Genomic DNA, 24,570 nt, shown 5'->3' with positions numbered 1-24,570 from the left:
TTTCTTTTCCTCTTCTGTCTTGATATTTTATTAAATATTAGCAGTAGGAAGGAGAGCTGAAGGATCAGTCTCCCTTTTCTTGGGATGAATCCCACACATGTTGGGATGTTTGCACTTGCTGAACTGAGATTTGTGCAGCCATTGTGTGCAAAGGACACATCCAGCTGGGGTGTCGATGGCAGATGGACATGCATTAGAAGGATCTAAGCTTTGGCCTTAGATTTACCCAAGGACAGGCAGGCAGTGTCCTGGGCTGTAGTCATGCTCTCTCCTGAGAGCTCTCTGGGGATTGCACATTGACCAGAGCACCCTTAATAGAGTTCTTTATTCTGCTTGTGGAGAGGTAAGGTTCTCTTGCACAACCAGGTTACAGAAGCTTCTAGAGTGGGATTGAGATTGTCTGGACAATGGTTTGTTCTTTAAAAATGTCACTGAATTTCCTTGAAATCAAACAGTTGCTGAAGATCCAGGCCCTTCTTGGTTTCTGCTTTTCTGATGTTGTGATATTTGCATTTGGCTTTTCAGTTTTTCAGCTGCTTAACAATAACAATTTAGCACTTTTGTTTCTGTTATTCTGTCTGACATCTCATCTGATCTGCACATCTCCAGCATGGCCCTGGATGAAACAGCAGGTTTAGACATCATAGGCAGGACTAACACCAAAATCCAAACCTATGGGACTAGACTAAGTAGGAGATAATTCATTTTGGTCAATACATGTTGAAACTGATGATATCTCCTGCTGGGGAGCAGAATGTTCATTGCAGAAAGATGAAAAAGAAACAGCGCCAACTATGGCCTGTTCCTTTACTCCTCTTTTTGAAGATTGTAGCTCTTAGATCTTAATACTGACATATTTAGGGAAGTTATTCCATATATTTTAGGTAGAAATCTTGGATGAAGACTAAGTACCTCTTCTACCAGGCTGGAACATCCTATCTGGGCTTTCAGCACCATACACAAATACACACTTAAAGTTTATGGACATTTTCCTTTAATTCCAGGGATGTGAAAAAATATAATTGGTTGCAAGAAGTTTCTCTTCTCTGTAGCCCAGATCCTGGGGACACATGATTGCATTTCAAGAAACTTACTCAGCAGCTGGTGCTGAGATTAATTAATTATTTTTTAAAGTAGGCCAGAGTCTCAGTTTGTGTGAAGGGATGATAACAGATAGCACCACTTTCTGTAGGTGAGGCATGGCCTGAACACAGAGGAAGAGAGAGAACCACCTGGTTGTCAGACTCCTGGCAGATTTTCTTGCTCTGTCTCCTCAGTTTGCCTGCCTGTAGAGCAGAGATAAGTTTTCCCTGGAGGAAAATCATGTATGTGAAGGGCTTTGAAGATAAAAACCACTCTACACTCTCTATGGTAGTTAGCTTTACATTAAACCAAAGCATGTGTGTTATCTAACTCTTCTATGCTGTGTCTCTGAGCAATTCACACATCATATCTAAAAATCAAGACCTTGGAAATGCTGATGTGTTGCCAGCATAGGGAAAACAGCATAGAGTTGTGATTCTATGCTTTGCTCCTGGTTTTAGCCAACAAAAGGAAAGGTATTGCTAATTCTTGCAGTAATAAACTTTTTTCCTTCATACTTCAGTTGCTGGAGTCATGTGAAAGACCTAAGCAGCAAGGGCCAGAGGGGAAAATGTCATCTTTCACATGATTTAATGACACTAATTGCTGAATTGAATACTGGTGCATAAATTTAATTAGTAGTAATGTCTCCACATTTTGTAGGGAGTCTCATTTTACTGATCAGATGACACACTGTTTTGATTTAAGTTAAAAAATGTTTCTAGGCAAACTTGCTGTATTTTGCTGTGTTTAGTAATGTGCATTTTGAGAAAGTAAACATATTTTATCCTTCTCTTGAGAGTGTTTGGATATAGTAGAGAGTTTTTATCCTTTCATGTGACCAAACACTGTCCAAACCAATTGAAGCCTTCTTACGTCAATTGTAGAATAGTGTAATTGTGGTTTTCTAGGACTTCCAGGTCTGTTAATAGATGATGTAGGATTTGTACAGAGGCATTATGCCCATATTAGCCAGTTTAATAGCTGGAGGAACAATAAAACTTTCAGATATTTTGTATTCATTAAAGGTTTTTGGGTTTGGGTTTTTTGTTGTTGGTTTGGTTTGGTTGGGCTTTGTGGTTTTTCTTCCCTGTTAGATGATCCAATAACTTTTATGACCTCTCACAGACAAAACAGTAAAAGCCTCTGAAGTAGCACAAGTCAAGGACAGAAGTTAACAGCTCATAAAAAAAGTAGTTCTGTGGGTATAGAACAAAGAAACCCTGTATGGACATACTGGAAAGAGAAGATGTCTGTAGTCAGAATTTGTTTGTGTATAAGACCTAGCTGATAAGGTTAGTATAATATGAACTTTCGTGGCTTGGAGCAGGAGCTCAGAAGTGGTGAGACAGTGAAAAATGGGGACCCCATATCAAAAGAGGCTACTCACCTGGGCTGTCTTCTGGTGGCTGCCCTGAAAAAGGCTCTGCCCTTGCTGTGGATCCTGAGATCTATCAGGGAGCTTCTGAGTGGGTGCCCTGTTCCTTTTGCAGGACATCATGTCTTGCTGTCAGAACAACAGAGCACTGAAAGCTCCTTGGAAACTCTGAGTACTTCACTGTTTTTCTTTAGCCTTCCTTGTCTGTCTTGCAGCTGAGGAGCATTTTGGGAGATCTGTGCCTGCTTTCCATCCAAAGTTTTACCTGACAATGACCAAACCAATGGCAGATGAGAGAGAGGCAGTCACAGCTGGAGCAGTATCTTCAGAATGGTGAGCCTGGCTATAACAACCTCATCAACTTCCATATGTAGGACTTAAACCTTCAAGGATATGTCTCCAACTGTGACTGCAGCCTTCCTTACTGAGATGAGTTAGGGTGTATCTAAAATGCTGGGGCTAAACATTGTAGCCCTGTGCTGGCTGTTGGTTCACCAGGTTTAGAACATCAGGGTGTCATATTTCTCTAATTTCTGAAGCAGTTGCCTTTCTGCAGGTTTCCCAAAATACGAGAGTGCAGTTTCATACTGCAGTCTGTCCATTCTCCATCCCTCTGGATCAGTGAGTGAAGCCACCTACCCCTGCTGCTCCACAAGGGCTAGAGCTGATGTGGGACCCAGTGGGTAGAAGACAGAGGCAGAAAAGGGACTTGGGCACATAGAAGCATAACATGAACCTCCTCTCTCCAAGAGTTTCCAAGAAGACTTGTGAGAATTACAGGAAGAGTTTATAGAAAAGTTAAATCCCAGTGCTGTGTGCTGTGTTGTAGGACATGTCTGCAAGATCCCTAGAAGAGGTCTTGTGAGTTTCATATAAGCCAAGAAAAAGGAAAAAGGAAACATCCATTTCAACCACCTGAAAGGATGGGTGTGCAGGGGGATGAGCTTAAAGAGGTTTTGTTGCCTCTGGTCTCAGGTATTTTGTGCCAAGACTTACAAAACAGAAACTCACAGTTAGTCTTTAAAGTTTTACTTAGTGGTTATTCTATTTTTTTTCACTTGAGTATTCATTTCTTTTGAAGTTACCAGCCTTGAGTGACCACAGAGTTACATGGCCAAGAACTTTACTGAGTTCTTTCTTTGGGAGAAGAGCAGCATTCCATGCATTTTGCCCTGCTCATAGCATCAATTTAACAAACTGATAAAGGCAGTTGGGCAGAAACCAAGAGATGAGTAAAGTAACACTGACTAATCAACTGTCATGTTTTGAGACACTGGCCATATTTTTCATCTGCTGGCTACATTTGGTTTCCTCCCTCCCCATTTTCTACTTGTTTTTCAGTTACTTTGGATTCAAATATTACAAATAGTGATGTCTTCATATTTTTTTTTTTGAAAGCTACAGCAGGTAAGTTTTGAATTTTTCAGCCAAATAGTTTGCCATATGAAAGAGATGAAATATTATCCTACCTCCCAGGTTCAAGACTTCCTTTGCTATCTTCATTTCCTTGTGTTCTTAGCATTGTGTTCTCTGCCTTGTAAAGCAGTAAGTTCCAATGACAGTGCTCTCTGTGAAGCCTGGGTGGCAATAATAATAATATTGCTATTGTTTTTTTCTCCATGTACAAACTTGTTTCTCACATGGAAAGAACTGCATGCTTTGTTTTTATATTCTGTGGCATATCTGATGAATCTTTTGCCTCTAAACAGTTCACAGGGAAGTCTTTGTGAGAACTCAATAGAAGGATTACACACATTCTTGGATTTTGCAATTGTAAATGCTTTTTGATAGTGTCAGTGGTTTGCACTGATGAGTGTATTGATGACTGCTGGGAAAATGTGTTCTCTTATCTTGCAATTGTAGCAATGGGCAGAATCTGGCTTATATTTGGGTTGTTGTAGCCTAGATGACTTTTCAAATCCATTTAAATGTGGTCCATGGCATGTGTGATCTTTTGTCCCAGTCTGGGGTTTCTCCTTTGCCCCGAGATCACCCCAGAGGGACACGAAGCTGGTTCAAACCCTGGTTTTCTCTGAAGCAGCTGAAGAGAGATTGCTGGAGACGGTTTTCTCTTGTTCCAAGGATTGTTTATTATCTCTTATCTCAGGGACTTTTTGCCTGGCCAGCAGGGTCTGCTCAGCCTGGCATCCATAGTGGAATCTGCCTGGTGAAGGCAGGGCTTATCTTATATAGTTTGTACTATGTATTACATGTTTACAAAATTTTACCAATACAGTACAATTTTATTAAATGGTCCAGCCCTGACTCCATCCAATCTAAAAGTGCCAATGTGTCACCCAACATGGATGACATGGAGAAGAAGGAGGAAAAGGTGTCCACCCCCCAAATTCTCCATCTTGGCCACGTGTCCCTTATCATAAACATTCAAAAAACCTATTTATCTACGTTCTAACAATCTAATTTACACTTCACTAATTTTGGTGACCTGTTTCCATTCTCTTTGTGCTGACAACTTCCCTCAGGGGTTAGAATTCAGCGCCTGTGACACCAGGGTCTCACTCAGAGGTCTTTGAGACCCTTGCCAGAGGGGTTTTGAGACCCCCAAGGAGGCCAGGGGTATGCCCTGGGCTCCCACAATCTTTCTTTGGCAGGCTTGGAGCCTTGATAACTTGTGCTTGTATATGTCCCTTTTCTATTCCTCCTTTCACATTGCTGTGGTTCTAATGAGAATGGTGGTGTTTTGGAGCAGGTGGGTGCAGTAGGACTCTGCAGCATTTTTAGGGAGGGGATGCTGTGGTTTGCTTTGCTGGGAAGTGCTTGGTGTTCTGTGGTAACCTTGCTTGAGGTGAACTGTTCACACTTGAAGTGGGGTGTTTTGAAAGACCAAATAAGAGGTTTGTGTCTCAAGGGCTCTTCACTTGCTATGTGTGACTAAGGTATGTAAGGGGAGTTCAGGAGGGCTATAGAAAATGGTATGAATAAGTATTCCTAACAAATTCTGGAAGGTTTTCCTACATACTTTGAAAATAAAAAGATACTGTTTAATTACAGTCTCTTAAATTCAGACCTACTGGAGTGCTAAAGACAGTGAATGACTTTTGATTTCTGTTGTGAGAAGCAATCTCTTTAGTTCTGATCTAATGCCTGCTATAGCCCTACAGATGACTCCCAGTAATTACTGCTGAGCCTTAATTAGTCTTGATGAGACTGTTAACGGGGCTGCTAAAGAAAGTTAAATCCATCAGGAATGTTTGCAATATGTTGTCAAACATTGCCAACTGACTTTTCTTCTACAAAGTTCTGTCAGGAAATAATTCTTCAAAATATCAGTTTCCAGGGTTTAAAGATATCTTTTGGCATGACAACATTGTGGATTTCTCTTAGAGCACCCACAGAAATAGTTATGTACACCTGTGTAGGTTTATAAAGGCATGTGATGACTGTGCTACCAAAAGCAGTCAATTATTTTGTAGAGGTCAAGATAGGCACAGAATTATTCTTTAAATGTTGGTGCAAGGTCAGTACGTTCCCAAGACTTAAAATGAACCCAAATTTCTGTTCCACAATACAATGGATTTTACTAAGCTATGTTTAGGTGTCCTGGTTGGCAAAGACTGTAGTTCTACAGCTTTATTTGCTTACAATTAAAACTTAAAATGGTTGTGCTTACATATGCTGATTCATAGTACAAACAGCAGTAGTGCTTTGTGTGTTCTTTCATTATTTTAAAGAATAATCTCCAAATAGAGATCAAATAACTCTGTGAAAGACAAGAGTGCATTAATTGTCATTACCTGTGCACAGTGCCTTTTATTGGTGCGACTGACAGTTGAATAAATATTCATTTTGGCAATTAAAGAATCTCACTGAGCAAAGTTGTGCATGTTCCAGCGTTTATTAGCATACTGTGACTTGAGAGATGTTTTATGGCAGTGTAACAAAATTTCTCCAACAGCATTGAAAGACACAGAGTGAAGTCCATTCTCAAAGCACCTCTGTGCTGTTTTTTTCTTTCCCATTGTTGAAGATGTGTAGGCAGCACTTAGCATCCGATCTGTCTCTCAGGAGGGAAAACAGTGAATGTTTCTGTGTTACTGATACATAGTGTTAAAATCAAGCATTATTCCAGACTTGCTCATCTCATATTGCAAAAGGGATGACTAGTGAATAAAAAAAATAATTAAAACATTAAAAAGTATTTTAAAAAAAACCGTATATATAATGTTCCTTTTCTGTCAATGGCATGGACTGGCCTTGAGTAATCAGTCTTGGCAATCTGAAACAAGTTGGCATACACCTGTGATAGCAACTTGGCAGCTGATGTGGGAGAAGAGGCAGAGGGACTGCACTGCAGGTGCTGATGAACAGAAAGCGGACACTTTCCTGCCACCACAGCAATTTATTGAGCACACATATGTCTGCAGGTCAAACCAGTGCAGCTTTTATAATAGAAACCTTCCTTTTTAATAGAATGAAAATATGGGAAAACAGGTGAACGAGCTTGCTAGGATTGGGATGCTTTTTTCCCCTAAAAATTCTATTAGTTACTATTTTTCACCTTCATGTCTCTCATTATGAGAGAGAAGTTAATACTTGCTTAAGAGAGAGTAAGTTAGTACTTACTTAATTTTCTTGGTTTGCCTTAAACAGCAGTATTTGAGCTTCTGTGTGAAGCGATTTGTATGTGTCACTGACTAAAATACAATTGCAAAGGGAAAAATCAAACTCAATTTAAGATTGTTTTGGTCCTTGTCTTGTGTTTCTTCTGAAGTGGATTGTAAGTGTGTGCTGGAGTGGGAGTGCTGTGCAAGGACCATGGCTTTCCTGCAGCTGTTTGACATGACTCGTTGTGTCTGCACTCAGCATCACACTGACCAGCTGCATTCCCAGCCATATCTAACAGGGCCATCTTTCCAAGTTTGGAACAAGCCCATGCAGGCTAACGTGGCTTTCCAGGTACCTTTGTTTGCCTGGCACCATCTTTTCCTGCTGCAGAGATTACAGCAGGCATACTCTGACTGTTGCCCCAGTAACTTATCTCACAGGAGGAGATGTCAGGGGACAGCAGAACACTCAACACAATGAGAGACAGTTTAATAGAAGGGATGTTTTGCTCAAAACAAACACTGCTAAATTATTTACCAAAACTATCACGTAGTAGAGTTGAACATAGAGTTGAACAACCTAACCCCTAACACCCCTGCCCTTCCACTCTTTCAGATTCCACAAACTTGAACAATGACCAAGCTGGAGACACTGATTCAGAATATCCTTTACTACCTCCAGTTCCTAAACACAAACGCTGTGGTTCTTCCAAGAAGCCACTAACAAGAGGAAACCTTGTGACTGTGTTGCATCTTCTCCTTTTTCATCAGGAGAAAGGCAGTATCAGCTGGTACATATATCCCTATCAGTTTCGTTTTCATGCAGCTCATCTATATCCTTGAATGAAACCTGAGATTATGGTCTGCCTGTGTTGGGAATCCATGCAATAATGTGGTGTATTCAGGATGCAGCTGTGAGGATAGCCAGTCATTATGCACTTATGGATGGAATTGAGACATGTTTCCTTGAAGGGGCAGAGGTTTGGAGCTGGGAATCTAGGAGGCTGACCTTTTCCATGTGTTGAGCAGCAGCCTCTAACATGAGGAAAAGGATTCAGGTGTTGATGAAAGGACAGATGAAAAGTTGTGTACTTGAGCAAATAGAACAGAGTAGAGCCTGATCAGAGGCAAAAAGTAGCATTTTTATGTGGTTCTTCACCAAAGGACTCTGATATAAGGTGGTTTTCTTTTTGAAAAGCAAGCATGAGGAAAAGGATTGAATACCATATGAGAGTCATGGTATATATGTATTGGAAATATAAGTAAACTGTGACCCAGAGATCTGCAGATGTAACCAGAATCAAAGCTGTTCTGATCACAGGCTGCATTTTCTTCGCTAGAGCCCCTGTCTCTGACCCTGCAATCTCTGCTCCCTGACCTTGCAACACACCATTTGTGCAAGCAATGGAGGAATGCATGTTTGGAACTCTCACTCAGTAATTCACAAATGTGTTTGGATGTGTGTGTACACAAACAGAAGACTGAGTATCTTGGATTTCAGCGCTGCTCTAAAAGTGCTGTTTGTTCATATCAAACTAGGTTGTGCTTCTTATTTATTTAACTTCTATTTCAAAAGTGCAGCTGGACACAGAAGTGAATTTCATCTGAATTTCATATGGGAAATTCCTTTTACTTTCAGACTTAAATTGTGTGCTGGCCAAGGGGGAAGGTTTCTGGCATAGAAAGCTCTGAAGTGTTTTAACTCAAGGATGTCTGTTTTGTTTTTGTTTCAATGTTAAGATACAGTTCAGTCTTCCTGACCTGCTGCTCTTTTCAAATATGTTGTAATAAGGACCTCATTCTCATCCTTTCTCCTTTTGTGGTCCATGCTTCTCAGCTGAGCAACAGATCCACTGAGAGCTTCCAGAGGATTCAGGTTGGTTGACTCAGAAAACAAAATCTCTAAACTTTAAGTACTCTAAAGGAAAAATGGGAGGAATAAAAAGATATCTAGATATCTTTCTTTCCTATAAACATATATATATATGAGATATTTGTTTGTTTCCATTCCTTTCCTTTTTTTTTTTTTTTTTTTTGTGGTTTATTGTTTGTTTCTGGTGTTCTTTCTTTATGAAAACTTTTCTTTTTTTCATCAAAACTGAAATCCGAAGAAAATGCCTTCCCAGCTCTGTATTATTCTGTATTCCTATGTTAATGATTGAGTTGTGCTTTAAACTACTGGGACAGAGTAGGGGGTAGCAGACAGCAGCTTTAGGTGTTTCAGGAGATTTTTCTATAGGTAAGTAACAATGTTAAGGGGATATTCGAACAATGTTAAGGGATTTAAGAAAGTGTCCAATTCAAGTTACATAGCAAGTTTCTGAATTTCAGGAGAAAAGTGTAAGAAACATGGATAGTTCTAGTGGACATCTACTGTTGCCAAAACATAAGGTTTTTTTATGTCGGTGCCTATTTTGAGTAGACAAGACTCTAGTGCTCTTTCCAAAACTAAAATACTTGCTTGAGACAAAATCTGAGCTTTTGCTGCAAATTTATTTAAAAAGAAATTTCCATCCTATTTGGAAGTGGTTAGGACTGCCATGTGCACTTACTGAATGGATCATTGCTGACACTGGTAAATGTTTTTTCTATTGTATTTGTATTAAACTTGTGCTGGATTCTGTTGTGTTATTTTAGGGACATGTCTGTATTTGTATTTCTTCACTTAACTCTTGTCTTCTGCCTTACAGACTGCACTGTTTCCTCCTTTTGTTTTATGTAAGTAATTTTCTTTGGTCTCAACAATACTTCACTGATAAGAGGCTAAACACAAATATTTGTAACACTGAACAATGTGTGGAGTTTCTGGCATGGAGTTTCTGCCTTCTGGGTTAAAAGCAGGCAATAAAAGGAAGGGTGGGAGGGGAATCCCCAAACACAACAATTTAAGATGATTCTTATTTTTGATTTGCTGTGTCATAACCTTACTAAGGGAATCACAGAATTATAAAATGGTTTGGGTTGGAAGGGACCTTAAAGATCATCTAGTTCCCATCCCACTGCCATGAGTAGGGACACCTTCTGCTAAACCAGATTGCTGAGAGCCCTACCCACCCTGTTCTTGAACACTTTCAGGAATGGGGCATCCACCACTTCCCTGGGAAACTTGTTCCAGTGTCTCAACAGCCCCACAGTAAAGATTTTCAGCCTAATATCTTATCTAAACCCACCCTCAGTTTAAATCCATTCACCCTTGTTCTATTACTACATGCCCTTTTAAAAATAACAGCAATCAAAAGTTGGAGATAAGTAATGAACTTGCCCTCAGTGCCATGATGTGAAGCTGTGCCTGTAGTTTGGTAGAATCAAATAAGATAAAATAAACCCATTTTTAAAAGACAGCTGCAGAAACCACTGGTTTAAGTATAAACAGTCATACTTAATGTGAGTATTCCAGATGGAACTGAGATTTTATTTCCTCTAACATCCTTTTTTTTTTAAGATCCCCAAATTAATCTGCTACTAGTACGTTGCACAATGTTCTTGGAGAACTCAAACTACTTGGAAGTAGCTTGAAACCTTGAATCATGCTTGTCTTTTCCCCCTCATGATTGCTGAGTAGAGAGGTGGCAAGGAGGGTGGTGTGCTGCCAGATGGGACACCCTTGGAGTGGCAGGAGGTTAACGTGACCTCTGTGCTGCCAGCCTGGGCTGCTACAGTGGATGAGGTGCTCTGTCTCCAGGTTGGAAAAGCTGCAGGGGTGGCACTGAGGATCTGGGAAGAGTAGATGCATAAAGCCCTCCATGTACTTTCCTTGTGGAGCTTCCATCATGGCCAGCACACACCCAGCAGCACTTATTCTGGTACTTGAGCCTTTTTAAGCCCCCAGCACTGCTGAGCCCCAGGTAGTAAACTGGCTCTGTAGTGACCTGCTTGCTCCTCCTTGAGTTGATAATGAGGGGTGGGTCTTTATCTCATCCTGATGTTTGCATGCCATGTTTGTTCTGCACTTCACATACATTTTTATCACATTTGAAATATTTCATACCAAAATATGTGCACCATGGTATTTGTGAGAAAGCATCTGCTCCTTCCCATGTGAGGAAAATTGTAAAGCAGTCAAGAAAGCACAGCAGATGATCCTCTTTGTAAGAGACAGAGGGGCTTTTGCATCTTCACAGAAGAAAAGTAGTACTTATTTTAATTAATAGGAACAACTAGATCTGTCTCCTGGAGAAGAAATAAATAGATTTGGGAATAAAGATTAAATCCCTAGAAGGACTCAATGCCTTGAGAAGGGATTCTTTTATTCCTTAATACATGGAAACAGGTGTGTGGGTATGCAGATTGGTGAAATACTGGGTGTCATGAAAATTTGTTTAAATAAGAAAGACTGTTTTATTTTGGCTTTCCTCAATTTTTCCCCACATATCATTCTACAAACTTATATAACAGGTTCTTAATTTTCAGTGCTGTTAGGAAAAACCCCCAAACCAACACTTGTTGTTTATCCTTGTATAGTTTTTCTGACTGAAAAAAATAAGTTACCAATCTGAACTGAATCAGTTAATTGGAGTCATGCATCCTAGGATGTTCTCCAGATTATCCAAAGAGGGGTAATAGAGCACACAGTGTAAATGTCAGCTCTGCCACCCCCCTCTTGCTGACCTTGCAGGACTTGGGAGATGGTCCTGTATATAGACACCGTGAAGACTCTGCAAAAAGATGCCAAGAGTACTTGAAACCTAAGAGTTTCCAGGAACCCTCCCATGTTTTCTGCCAGGCTAGCAAAGGTGGATACAAGAAACTAAAATTTAATGTTGCATGCAGTTAGTACAATTCCAGCATTTTTTTCTGCTGTGATTGTCAAGGAAAGTGCCTCTTCTCAATTAACACCAATGCCAGAAGGACCACTGCTGTCTTCTGATACAGGGCAGTCAACAGGAAGAGGAGCTGCAGTGATGAGTTTCTGCCACCTGATCCAGATGGAATCCCAAGAGTGTTCTCGAACTAGACCCCATTTTCCTGAAATGAGTAACTGATTTTTCATGCACTTTTTAAATATGAGCTAAGGAAAGTCATTTAGGGACATATAAAGTCTTAATATAAAACCAGTTTAGAATACCCCATTCCTGTGCACTACCTCACTGTTAGAATTGTGAGCTTTGCCTCTAGTCTGACTCTATCAGCTGACACCCAGTGGATCTGGCTTCTGTGTTTTAGTTTTCCAGATTGCAAATCACCCATTTATTATGCCTACACATAGGACAGTTCTCTGAGGTCACTTATTTGAGACCTGTTTTCTCATGACCTAAATGTTTTCAAGTTTCTTTTTGACACCCCCTCCTGCTGTGCAGCAGTTTGGACCTTTGGGCACTGGCACTGCACAGCATTCCCATAGCAGTGGCTCTGGTCTGTTCAGGTACTGTAGCCTCATTATTTCACCAGGCATTTTCCCAGGTGTAGGTACAGGGATGCACTTTTTCCTTTTGGCAAGACTGTGTCTTTAAACATTCACCTGCAGTTGTGTATCTACCTCCTCTTTTTGGAGTCTCTACTTCCTTGGAAGTGTCTGCATCATGCCTACAAACACTAAGACACTAGGAAACCTATGGCACTTAACACCAAAAAGACTTTCCTCTGATTCTTCAGTATCTTCCCATTTGCTGTTCTACATATTTATTTTTTGTCATCTGCAAGTGTTTGTAGTAGTTTTAGTAACTTTATGTGTGTTAAATATAATCTCAATTGTTTATTTTACATTAATAAATAGGGAATGGAGCATCAGCATCTTCAGAAGAATTTCAGCAATATGGAAAACAGTAAAACAGTGTTGCATTTCTACCTGACAGGATATTTTTAAGATCCAAAACCAGAGAGCCTTTTTGGATGTTTATCTCTCTGATGGCAGCAATGATAGACTTTATATCCAGTCATCAGACACTGCAGAAAGAATATTACAGGTAATGGCTTTTTGGAATTCTGTTGAAAGTTTCCATTTGTGAGAAGTGGACAAAAATTAATATAATTTCAATTAGGAAAGGATAAACCTCTTTATATGAAGACATATGAGTATTTTCTGTGGGCTTTGAGGAGTTTATTGTACCAGAGGGCTGGGGGGCATTGCTGGTTTTGCAGATGAGAATTTGGGTCCTTAGAATTGTCCACAATTAACTTCTTACATGACTTCTGATTTTAAGGCATTTAGCTGTCAAGTGCAGGTTTCCTTCACATATGATAGAATCAGAAAATACATAGGGATGCATTCAGAATTAAGCTGCCTTTGGTTTGGCATAGTGCGGGTGAAAGTTTTCCAACACTCAAGTCAGAAATGATCACATCTTCACCTGTGTCTTGGGTGGCAGCTGCTGTTAAAACTGAGTGTACAACTGATGCATCTCTTTTTTCTGCATGCTTCTTCTTATTTGTTTTGTTTTCCTTTGGTGCTTTCTGTGGAACTGTGTGTTTGCAGTGCTGGTGCAGTTATAGCATTGGCTCTGGGATATCTGTAGCAGCTGTTGCAATACACACAGTAAACAATCGCTAGTTACAATTTGCAACCAGTAGCAACTAAATATTGTTTACACAACTGGCTGTTTTGTGTTTGAAACTTTCAGCTGGAGTTTTCTTGTGCCAGGTGAGGAGGAGCAGCAGTGGCTCTGCCTATTTTGTGTATTCACGCATTCATGTATCTACAAGCAAGGCTTCTTTGGTTGTCCTCATTTCCTAATCCTAACAGCAATAACAAAGCATACATCTCTCTGATGGGTGCTGCTCTTTGTCATGAGATCCTGAAATCTCCTCTCACCATACAGAATAGTGTGCACCGTGTTTCTGCTGTGCCTTTGCAATCTGAATTTGTGAAGGAGGTTCTCAACTGGCCATGGGTATAAGGGAGCTGAACACGTGTTTGCTGTATTCTGTTGAGCTGATGTGTGTTAGTCCAGCCTCAGAATTTACACTGTCTGTGCATAGGAACCATAAACTGGGTAACACAAGGTGACCCCTTGCTGTCTTTGTTCTGCAGTGGGGTTTGCACCACCTGAAGCAATGCTGGGACTAGTTCTTCCAGGGGAACATAAGTGTCAGAGTTGGCCTGATACCCTGCAACAGGAGACTCATGAGATGGGAGACGCCAAAGGCAAAAAGCGTTGGGGGTGACAGGGAAATAGGAATTCTGATTTGGGGAGAGAGAGGTAGGTGCTAATAGGGTGGAAGGAATAAGAGACATTCTTGGACAAGATACTTGTCCAAAGGGCCTTGAGTAATGAAAGGATTTTCTAATATACTTTAAAAAAACATTAGTAATTTGTGCTTGATAAACTTGTCAGTTTGCAATGGGTTATGGTAAGTTCCAAGCCAGACAGTGGTGTTGTATATCGCTTTGTACATTACTTTTATATATGTTTAATGTTTATGTCACACTGTAAAGAAGCAATGTCACTTGTTAAAACACTGCAGACACCATTTCTTCTCTTGTGGTCTTAAAGATAAAATAGGAGTTTTGGGAATTATTTAGCTTTTGTCATTGTAAATTGCTACTACATTCACTGTTATTTTGTGATGGAGATAGATTTTACAGTCCTCACTCTCTAATATTCTGGTGCTCAGGCAACATATATCAGTTTGTGCTTTGATTCAAGAAATAAACCCAGTCAAAATCCTACTAAATCTGAGATCTGTGTTTGCCATTCCTACATGTCTGCTTTTTGAACCCACTGATATAGCTGGAGAAACCTCTCTGAACTGTGAAGATGACTTTACAATGCTGTCACTGTGACATAGTTTGAAGTGTTTTGGGACTGGCATGCTTTTGAAAAAGAGAAACCTGACACTTCTGCCTTATGCTCAAAGATTCTCTCTGACCAAAGCATGAGGCTGCACATTCTGCCAGAGCAGCTATTACAATAGTATTCTCAGGACTGACATGATTTCTTATAATTGCCATGCCACTTTCGTGAGCAAACTCAGGAGATTATGGTCACTGTGGAACTTAGGAATGCTTCAATGGTACCACATTCTTTTAGGTTATGGCTGTTTAAACTTATGCTTTGGTTTTCTAGAACCTAAGCCAGAATAAGACAACTATCTCAATCAGATTCAGTGGTTAGTGGACTCACCTCTGCCTGACATTTCAGTCCCCACCGTCCCATTGTGCTGCGGGTCCTGCAAACATTGTCTGCATTTTCTGTTGGGGCTACTTTTGCTCTCTTTCAGAGAAGATGTAGAGAGGCCACAGCAAACTAAAAGCAGCCCAAATGTCAAGCCAGATAGGGTTTTTCCTCCTTATGCACTGTTGATAATGAAAGTTCAACAGAGCTCAAGTCTGCTCTTGTCAGAAACCTTCACAGAGAACCCTACAAGACTGGTGTTTTCACTAAAGGGGTAGGACATTTAGATATTTCCTAGAAAAACAAGATAACTCCAGCAGCCTGGAAAACACACAAATCCTATTTGTATCACATATTTGTGATGCTCAAGAGTTATGTTAACTCAGAGTACACAGTGCTCACTGTACAACAGGATCTGAGGATTTAGTACCAAAGATCTGAAATAACAAGGCAAATGTCTTGCATTAGAAAATAAATGCATTACAGTAGTAAACACTCTATTTTATTACGTTTTTACATTGCTTTAAAACTTTGGGAACTCATCACAAATTCACTGGAAAATGCTGGAATATGGGAGTGGTTATATTTACTTTAAAATGAGCAGTTCAATGGGACATAAGGGAAAACTTAAAACAGTTAAGTTACATCAATAGGTGTTGAACATTTCTTCCTTATTCATGCTAACGTATAGTGAAGCTTCTGACCTTTGTTTTTGAAGGTTATATTGTGTGAGGTGGGTCTTTTGAGAGAATTCATAAAATATTCTAGCTTATTTTTCTTTCAAAATTGTGATGATGAAGCTCTCTCTGATGGTTTTACATGGCACTTAACTTAGCCCTCCCTTGGATTTTTGTTATTGTTGCTGTTGGCTGCAGTGACTGACTCTGAAATCTGAACAAGGCTTGCATGATCCTGCTAAGGTTAAAAGACCCATCTGGTCTGATAAACTCCCTCCAGCTCTCTCCCCCTGCTTCTTGGAAAGTCTGGTAGTGGGGAACAAAGTATGGCAAGAGACAGGGTGGTATGGGGGTAAGACTTTCACATATGAATATCATCTCTTTGAGTTTACAAGTCACGTAGCAACTTTACCACATGGAAGCTATTGAGTGTGTATTCTAGGTAGGCATTTAATGGGATGGCCATATCTACATGAAACAGTTCTTAATTTACAGATCACATGCTGGGTTTAACAATAGGACAGGAAGCTCTCTTGTTATCCTTATAAACAATGTCTCTACTTTCCTTTATATCATTACATGTTTCTTTTCTTAACTGGCAGTAACTGAAGTTTGACCACAGTGTTATTAAGTAAGTTGTAAATCAGGATTGTGAGTGTCTTTATGATCATAAAATGTGAAGAGGCTTTTGCATCTTCATTGGTCTGCTGATGTCCTGTTTCCCATGTGGGTGGATACATGGGTGAGGCAGGATCCAGACCTGTGACTGGGATAGGCTCAGGCCACATCAGGACAGTGAACAGTCTCTACTGTTGACTGGAGTTATATTAGGTATTGCAGTTATTTAGCTTTTCAGTATTTTCAATGTCATAGAGATTTAATTGCTCTTCTGAATGTTTTAAAATGAAGGACCATTTACTACTGAATTTATTAAGGTGCTCAGGCTTACTTAGTAACATAGGACCTTTACAGCTTGTGTCTATTTTATTTATTATTCCCTTGCCCTCTTCATTCTGCTGTGAAAGGTACCTCTGAGTACACAGTTAGCAATTACTACATCTCAAATGTATCTTCCAGTGCAGTTCCAGATGGAGTTATTGTTGCCTAGTATTGTGATACGATCCGATAAAAAGGAGAATAGAAAAGTTTTTCAGTTGATTACATTTCTATGTATCCTTGATAATCTTCACAAATACATCAAGTCCAAATGTAACCCACATTCCACTGCCAAAAAATGTTCAGATTCTCACAGGCTTAAAAAGGTATGTTTAAGTGTTCTGCTAAATCATGCTATCAGTTTGAAATTCAGTGTTTACAGATTTAGGCCTTTAGACTTTTTTTTTTTTTTTTTTTTTAATAGTAAGCAGAAAACTAGTGATCTCTGAAAAGTAACATGCTTTTCATGCTTTACTTTGACATTTTATACACCTTGTCTGGTGATCTGTTTCAGAAAGCACCAATTCTGGAAGTTTCCATCCATGTGTTCTGTAATGTATATCATGCTTAGCTGTGTTTCGAGGGAAGACTATCCTATAAGTCCATAGTCTCAGAGAGCAAATATATTCTGTAAGTAGTAGAGCCCAGACTTTTCTGTAAGATAAGACTCAGAGAAGTGAGGAAGATAACTAGCTTGTTAGCTTACTTTACCTCAGAATCTGTATTGTTTTCCTTTTTTTAAAAGCACAGTGCTAGCCAGCAATAACTGATACATTAAAGTAGTTGAGCTATTTCACTAGACTTCACCAAATGTCTCTGCTGCTTTTTTCTTTCCCCAGTGGTGGAAAAAGTAGCAGAACTTGAACTTCCTTATGTGAGACTTCAGAGCATGAAGGAGTTGTACTGTAAGCTTGGGATCAGAAAGTGGTGAGCAAGAAGCTTAAGTGAAACTACTAAGATGCGTGACTATATAAGCAGAGGAAAAAAATCCCTTGAACAACTTAAGCCTTCAAGCTTCAGCAGCTTGATTGTTGTTTTTCTCTTTTTCTGAGGCCAATTTCTAATTGAGTGTTTTTTGTGGTGTTGCATGTTTAAATTTTAGTACTGTAGGATCCCTGAAGGATCCTATTGTAGCTAGCTATTTATTCCCTCTCTCAGAATCTATAGGGAGGTGTTTTGTGGCTCCTTGCCTCCTGATATTTATACTTGCACAATGCAATGACCACAAATAAAAATACACCCATAAACAATACAGAAGAGAACTTTGAGTTCTGAGTTGCAAGCTGCCCCTCTGGGCAGAGGTGTATTACTTTTTATCTGAAGTGCTCATTTCTATACACTAATAGCCATAATACCTGAGGCCATAGCTTGAGCATTTCTTTTAGTAAGTGGCCTGGCTTAAACAGCAGAGTATTCTTCCCCTTTCATTTGCTTGTTCCTTGGGCTATCCCTCTGTTATGCTGGTGGAATTGTGTGGGCAAACAGTGGTGAACTGGACTGGGGAGCTAACTTGGTCTAAAAATACTGGCTTTTTATTTTTGGTTTGGTTTTGACTGCCTGTTTGTGTCCTGAGTCAGTTCCCTGGCTCTGTTTCTTGTGCAGCAAATGGTAATGCTGACTCGTGGGTGAGGATAAACCCTGGGGATGGGGAGCCTGGTGCCAAGGTCCCATTTGTCAGTGCCCTGAGGGGGCAGTTAGGCAGCAGAGCAGGGCCAGTCTAATGGCTCCCTGCTGCAGTTATGCTCAGGTCTACTTCTACCTACAATGAAAAAAGACAACAACAAAATCTATGTTTGCTTGCTTAGTGAGTTGTATTGATTGCAGCAGAAGAATGAATGGAGTGGAAGAGGAAGAACAGACCATGTCTTTTGGTGGCAGCAAGGGAAGGTACACAGAAACCTGTTGTTTGATGCTGGTAACTTGTCTGGTTTAAACCTACTGCATTAGAGCTCAACCTCTAAAATAATCTTTGTTTGTCTACATGTGCCTTATAAACTGCAGAATGAGCAGTTCAGTGAAAGAACTGCATGTTCTCAGTTATGGCAAACTGTCTGAGCAGATCCTTCTCCATCCAGCACTGCTCCAAGCCCAGGATAGGAAATGGGGCAGTCTGGGCTGCAAGGGCCAGCACAGTGCAAATGAAATGTCCGTGAATGAATGAATGAATGGCCGTGGAGCCTGCGCTGCTTCAGTCGTATGGCTGTGGAGATTTACCCCGGTTTAAGTCAAAGGGCTCAGGCCAGCTGTGCCCCCAGCACGTGGATAACTGAGAGTTCAATTTGCTGTGCTGCTGCACTGAGCTCAGCCTGCTGCAGCTCCACAGCACTTGGTGCTGCACCTCCCTGGCTTCAGGCTAGTCCTGTATGCCAGTTCTGCAGCATGGCAGTGGCTGCTCTAGGAGCCTTACCAACTACCCTGTAAAGAAACCCAGAGCTGTTTGAGAAAAGGAGGAAAAGGTGCTAGTTTTATATTGTAACTTACGTGCTGGGTACCACCAAAATCAGTGGAGAGTTGGATAACCTGACCCCAGCTTATTTCCATTTCACTACAATGGTAAAAAATGAGTACAGGACACACTTCAAGATCACATCTGTTGTTTAGTTTGGTGTGTTTTAATCTGGTAAGTAATGAAATCTTTCTGGATTGCACTTCCATTTTATTTCGCTGAAAAATTCAAACAACTGTTCAACAGAAGAATTTCTTCATGTTTTATTACTTATTTTACTTATCCTTTGGCTTGGGAAGGTTGAATGGATCCTTCTCTCAATACACTGGTGGTGTATTGTAGAATTTCACTGAACTTGCTACATATGCAGATAAAATGAAAGGGCTTTGTAATCTTAAATATTACCTTTCCCAGATTAATTTAATATTTTATACAAATTCTTGACATATTTATAAATGGTTATTGTTGGCACATATTTATGTCACTTTTCTAAGTGCTGGATATAGCTGTTGTTGATAAGGGAGCATTTTGGTGTTTTGGGTTTTTTTTCTCCTTCAAACCCTTGTATTAGAGATTCTAACTCACCTATGGCTTATGCATGGCAAAAATATTATTCAAAAAGGACATATTTCAGTATCTATCCACTGTATTTTCATGGTGATATATGTATCCTATTGTTCCTGATATGCAGGCTCTGCCATCATATGAGAGCATGTAGGTGAACTGTAGGTTTGTTGAGTTGTATACCTGCACACAGCTTTGGAAGCTATTAATTCATGAGGAAAGGACAGTGTAGAATGAACTTGTCCTAAAATCAAAGGCTTTGTTTAAAAACCAATATAAACTACAAGCCTTCTATTTCTATGCATTTCTGAATGTTTATGTGAAAGGAAATAAGTTTTTGCTGAGTTTTTCTGCTATTTTAAAAAATTCTTTTAAGGCAGTCCAAGAAGTTAAGAGGAATTGGGTTAAACCAACAGATGAGCAGATGCAGGAACTTCAATTTCCACAAAAAATGTAAGGAAAGCAAAGGTAAAACAGTATTTTAAAAAACCAATCAAAACAGATCAAAGAAGTGGGTTCTTTAAAGAGATTATACTGGGGGCTGTGACTTCAAAAACAGAACATGGTTTTGTGGAGTCGTTTGAACTAGAGACCCAGGTCTCCCATCTCCTGGTCAGATACTGATCCACCAAATAGAAAAGGAGATTCCCATCTTGCTAATGTTTTTTAAAATTCCCAATAGAATGAGCTGGATCTCAAGAGATGGCAAGAAGTATTTGATTGAATGCTATTCTCTGCAAAACTCAGGTGCAAAAGTTTGTCATTCAGTTTAGGCAACCAGATGAAAATTCAAACAGCTGGGCTGTTGTTCACAGTATTTCTTACATTAGTTTTATCTCTTACTATTATCATATATGCTAATCATCCAAAAGACCCATCTCATCATATCCTGTTAAAAAAAATAAATTAAAAATCAAGCTTCTTACTCTGGACTATGAGCACTATTCTCTGAATCAAACACTGACCTATTGTGTGAACCCATGTCCTTCTGGAAGAAAGAGTATTGGGAATACTTTCTGGAGGAAAGAGTGTTAGTTCTGTCTTTTTGGTGCAGCTCTCAATGCAGGTTTGAGAAATACAGTTCCATGGTACATACAGCTTGATGTTTGATTCTTTTAAATGTGACTATCTAGAAGAAAGCTGCTCAGCTGACATTCATGTTGGCAGTGATGAGATTAGCTGCTGCATGATGCTGCCTATTAACCAAATTAGAGGTCAGCTTTAAAATCAACAGGTCAAGAATTTGACAGGTTACTTTTCTTGTAAGCACTTTGCTGACTTTTTGTTGGAGTGTGTAAATAGAAACCTCTCGGAGTCCCTCAGAGAGAAAGAAGAATGCAGGGATTGAATTAAAGCCTTTAGAGAAATCAAAATATATTAAGCCCCACAGACACGAAGTAGGAGTCCAGGAGTAGTAAGTTTTAGTGTTAAGTTATTAGAAATATTATTAAGCCACACAGATATGAAGTAGAGTTTAAGTTTTAGTTTTAAGTAAGAATATACTATAAGTGCCTTAAGAGAGTAAAAAGCTCTAAAATCTAGCAAAGGTTCAAGCAGCCTAAATTCCAGTTAAAAGTTCAGACACTTAGCCCCAGACATAATGAAAACATAGTAAGAACATTGCTTACATTTTCTAGTTAGAACAGATAGAACAATTTACGTGAATAGATAGAGCTACATGTGTAAATTAAGATACTACCTACGCACTTTAAAATTAAGATTCTAGTCGGTGTAGACGGAATGTTTTAGGTTTGTGCTTTTAGTTCATTAGATGATTTATTAATAAAATCCCCTGTATTGGGGTGAGAGAGCACCATCACTACCACCATCATCACCATTATCACCACCCAGAGGACAAAAAGGAAATGCCAGGAAGCTGCTGCTGCTTCTTCTGCTTGGGACTCTATGCCAAAAAATCTTAGCACGGACTTTAATATTCTGAACTCTTTGCCTTTGAGACTGACGCATTTCTGCAAAAAACAACTTTACAGCAGCCAACAACTGCTCTTGTCTCTTTGAAAACCCAGACCCATGAATAACTCAAAAACTTTGTCTCTACACTCGCTTCCTCTTCATGAAAAATAAGGTTGGAATGTCTGGGGAAAAGGCAGTGATGTGTTTTAAATCTCTTCCACTTGTCCATATTCTTCTCAAACCTATTCTGAAATATATTCCCTTGGCAGCCTTTAGTGCAGTGAAACATCTTGCTTTACTCTGCTTCCTTTCTTTCCTAGCATTCCATGTCCTGCTTTACCTGCCCCTTTCCTTCTGGAAGTAGGAAGTCTGAGTTTCCTGTGGAAGCAAAATAGCTGCTTTAGCCAGCTTTATGTGCTTGCAAAGGCTCCCCCTTCCTACCTCCCACTTGCTCCATCCCACAAGGAAAGTGTTCTGGTAGAGATTTCAGCTGTTTTATTTGTATACTGTGTAAAACGAACCTACTTGACTGATTCTGATTTAAGGCTGAACATATTAATGCTGTTTTTAGCTGTTCCCCCTGTTCATTGGCTGGAGGGTTTTTGTTTCATTTTTCTGTTTGTTTTTCCAGGGTATACAAAGGAAGCCAAAGAAGACACACTGGAGCTCTGACTTGAGTACAATGACTCAGGCACATGAAACTGGATAATTTTGTACACAAAACGGTTATTTCTCAATCCTTTTAGGAAAGGATCAGAGGAAAATGTCATCTTACAGGGTTAGTCATGCTGAGGCTCAGCCATAAGGAACTGCAGCTCGTTTGTTACTTAAGAACAGGGTAAAATTAACTGAGTCAGGAAAATGATAGTTCAGTAGTTAGGGACTGTAATTTCCTCCTGGAGAAGGAATGAAAGAGTCAAGTGCGTAATTTGGAAAAAATCAGAAAGTTCTCTGGTTTATCCTCTTTAGACCTTTGCGTTCAGTAGCTGCTTGAAGAAAATGGTATCAGAACAGATAATGAAGGCAGCCAAAGGCCAAGAAATGGTGAGTGTGTGTGTTGGTATAGGAATTCTTATTTAATATGAGATGAGGCTGCTACTCTATCACTCTTACAACCTTGCTGAGAGCAGTATCATTGAGGAAAAGTATCTTGCACATTCCAAAATTTCAGTCCAGAATTAATTGACTATAAAGCACATCTTTGGTCAGTTTTACTGAAATAATTTTCTGAATGTTAGAAGGTTTATCATGTCAGCTTTAATAGTAGGCTTTACATTCTCTCTCCTTGACTTTGACTTTTTCTGAGTATGATAAAGGATATAGATGGTATAATTTTTTGTATGTTCTGCACTACCCTGTTGTATCCATTTCTGGCTTTCAATTTTTCCCCACTTTACTTGCTTGCTCCATCTGCTGCAATGCTAGACCAAATTGAGATCTGTGACATTCACACAGAGAAAATTTTTTATTTTAAATAAAAGTGTTAATCAACTAAAAGTCTGATTCATAGCTAAAATACTTCTATCTTTTATGTGGGCCTTTCAGGATGGAAGGATGTTTAGATATATGATATTTTTAAAAATTAATTTCCAGCATTATTAATGTCTTTGTTTAACCTTGTGATACGTAAAGACTTTGCAAACTGAAAAAGTCTGAAGAGGAAAAAGAAAGGACCATGTTAATCTTTTAGGCCCATGCTGATTAGAAGGAGCAGTGAGGAAATGAACAGCATGTTATTTCATAGCTTTAAACTGTAACTGATTCAGAAGATCAATTTTAGTCTTGGGAAAGATTGGATCTCTTTATTTCTAAATTTATTTCTAATGGAAGTAAACTTTTAATTATGAAGGTTAGCATTCACTATGTAACTAATCAGCTGTTGATAGCAGCTTGTACTAAAACAGAGAATTATGAGAGAAGGGCCACTCTGCCAGTTCATTTCTTACATTGTTGCTGCTGGGTGTAACTGAATGCTGATGTTCTCAGCACATTTTATTACTGTACTAAGAAGAGCATTTCAGCTTATTCTCAATTTACATTTGTCAATCAGTTCTGGAGATCAAGATGCCTGAATATATGGAAAATAGCAAGAAATCCAGCAACCAACAAAAACAGGTTAGTGAGTGAGAAATAGTGTCCAACCTGTAAATACAGTGTGTTCTTGCTTGTGTTGTTTTGCCCAACCTCTGTTTACTGGCTAGGTACACTTCTAAAAAATTTACTAAGAACTTCTTTGGGCAGGAAAAGAAGGATGAAGAATGCAAAAAACATGTCTGAATAAAAAAATTTATTTTAGCTTGATGGTTCAACAACTTGCTTCAATTTATTGCTTATTGCAAGTGTTTCCAAATGAGACATCTGAAATTTACAGAGAGACAGAATGTATATGGAGATCAGGTATTTATCTGTATGCACCTGGTGATATATTTTACGGAGTTGTACTTAGATTCCACACCAGGATTGTTTGTGCATTTCTTTTTTCCCTCTGGTTGGGAATCATACCCCTTTGGAAAATCTGACACACTACATACCATCCACAGGACATTCCCATCTCATAAAAATTGCAATTTCAAGTTCATCTGCAGGAATTGGTATCCATTGCTGATAGTTCCTGAATGGCTAAATGATGTTGCTCTTTCAAGTAATTTGTTGAATGAACATAAAGTGAATTAAAATAAATACCTCTATTACAGTGTGTGATTGGCTGAAGAAAAATATTTCTAAAAGAAAAATATTTCTAAAAACTAAATCTGAATTCAGAAAAAAAAGTGACGCTGCTGTGTCTTCAGAAACCATAAAAACCAATCACTAACTGCTCTTCAATAAGCAAATTGATTAAACTGTGTAGTGGGTTCTCTGGCCCCTTTCTTTTAAGTGCTCTGTACTTGTTACTGCTGGAGATGAGATTCTAGGTTAGGTGTGGCCTTCAGCATTCACAGATAACTTGCACTTGACA

The 24,570-nt window shown here is 39.4% G+C and overlaps 1 protein-coding gene across 1 annotated transcript; it reads left to right on the top strand.

The window, feature by feature from the left end:
• Nucleotides 1-2,389: 2,389 nt before the first annotated feature.
• On the top strand, nt 2,390-23,860 carry SNX31 (sorting nexin 31; the record flags this gene model as incomplete). Its single annotated transcript, XM_079299558.1, is given in 17 exon segments — nt 2,390-2,552; nt 2,677-2,759; nt 2,761-2,794; nt 3,803-3,855; nt 3,857-3,868; nt 12,819-12,929; nt 15,796-15,889; nt 17,530-17,617; nt 18,515-18,577; nt 19,479-19,506; nt 20,077-20,153; nt 20,383-20,447; nt 22,246-22,283; nt 22,287-22,310; nt 22,314-22,340; nt 22,584-22,674; nt 23,665-23,860. Coding segments are annotated over 17 exon segments (1,128 nt in total). The 3' UTR covers nt 23,742-23,860.
• Nucleotides 23,861-24,570: the final 710 nt, after the last annotated feature.

Source organism: Erithacus rubecula (genome assembly GCF_903797595.1).
Source record: "Erithacus rubecula genome assembly, chromosome: 3".
Lineage (NCBI taxonomy): Eukaryota > Metazoa > Chordata > Aves > Passeriformes > Muscicapidae > Erithacus > Erithacus rubecula.
The sequence above is the reverse complement of the archived record's forward strand: the minus strand, read 5'-3'. Positions and strand labels throughout refer to the sequence as shown.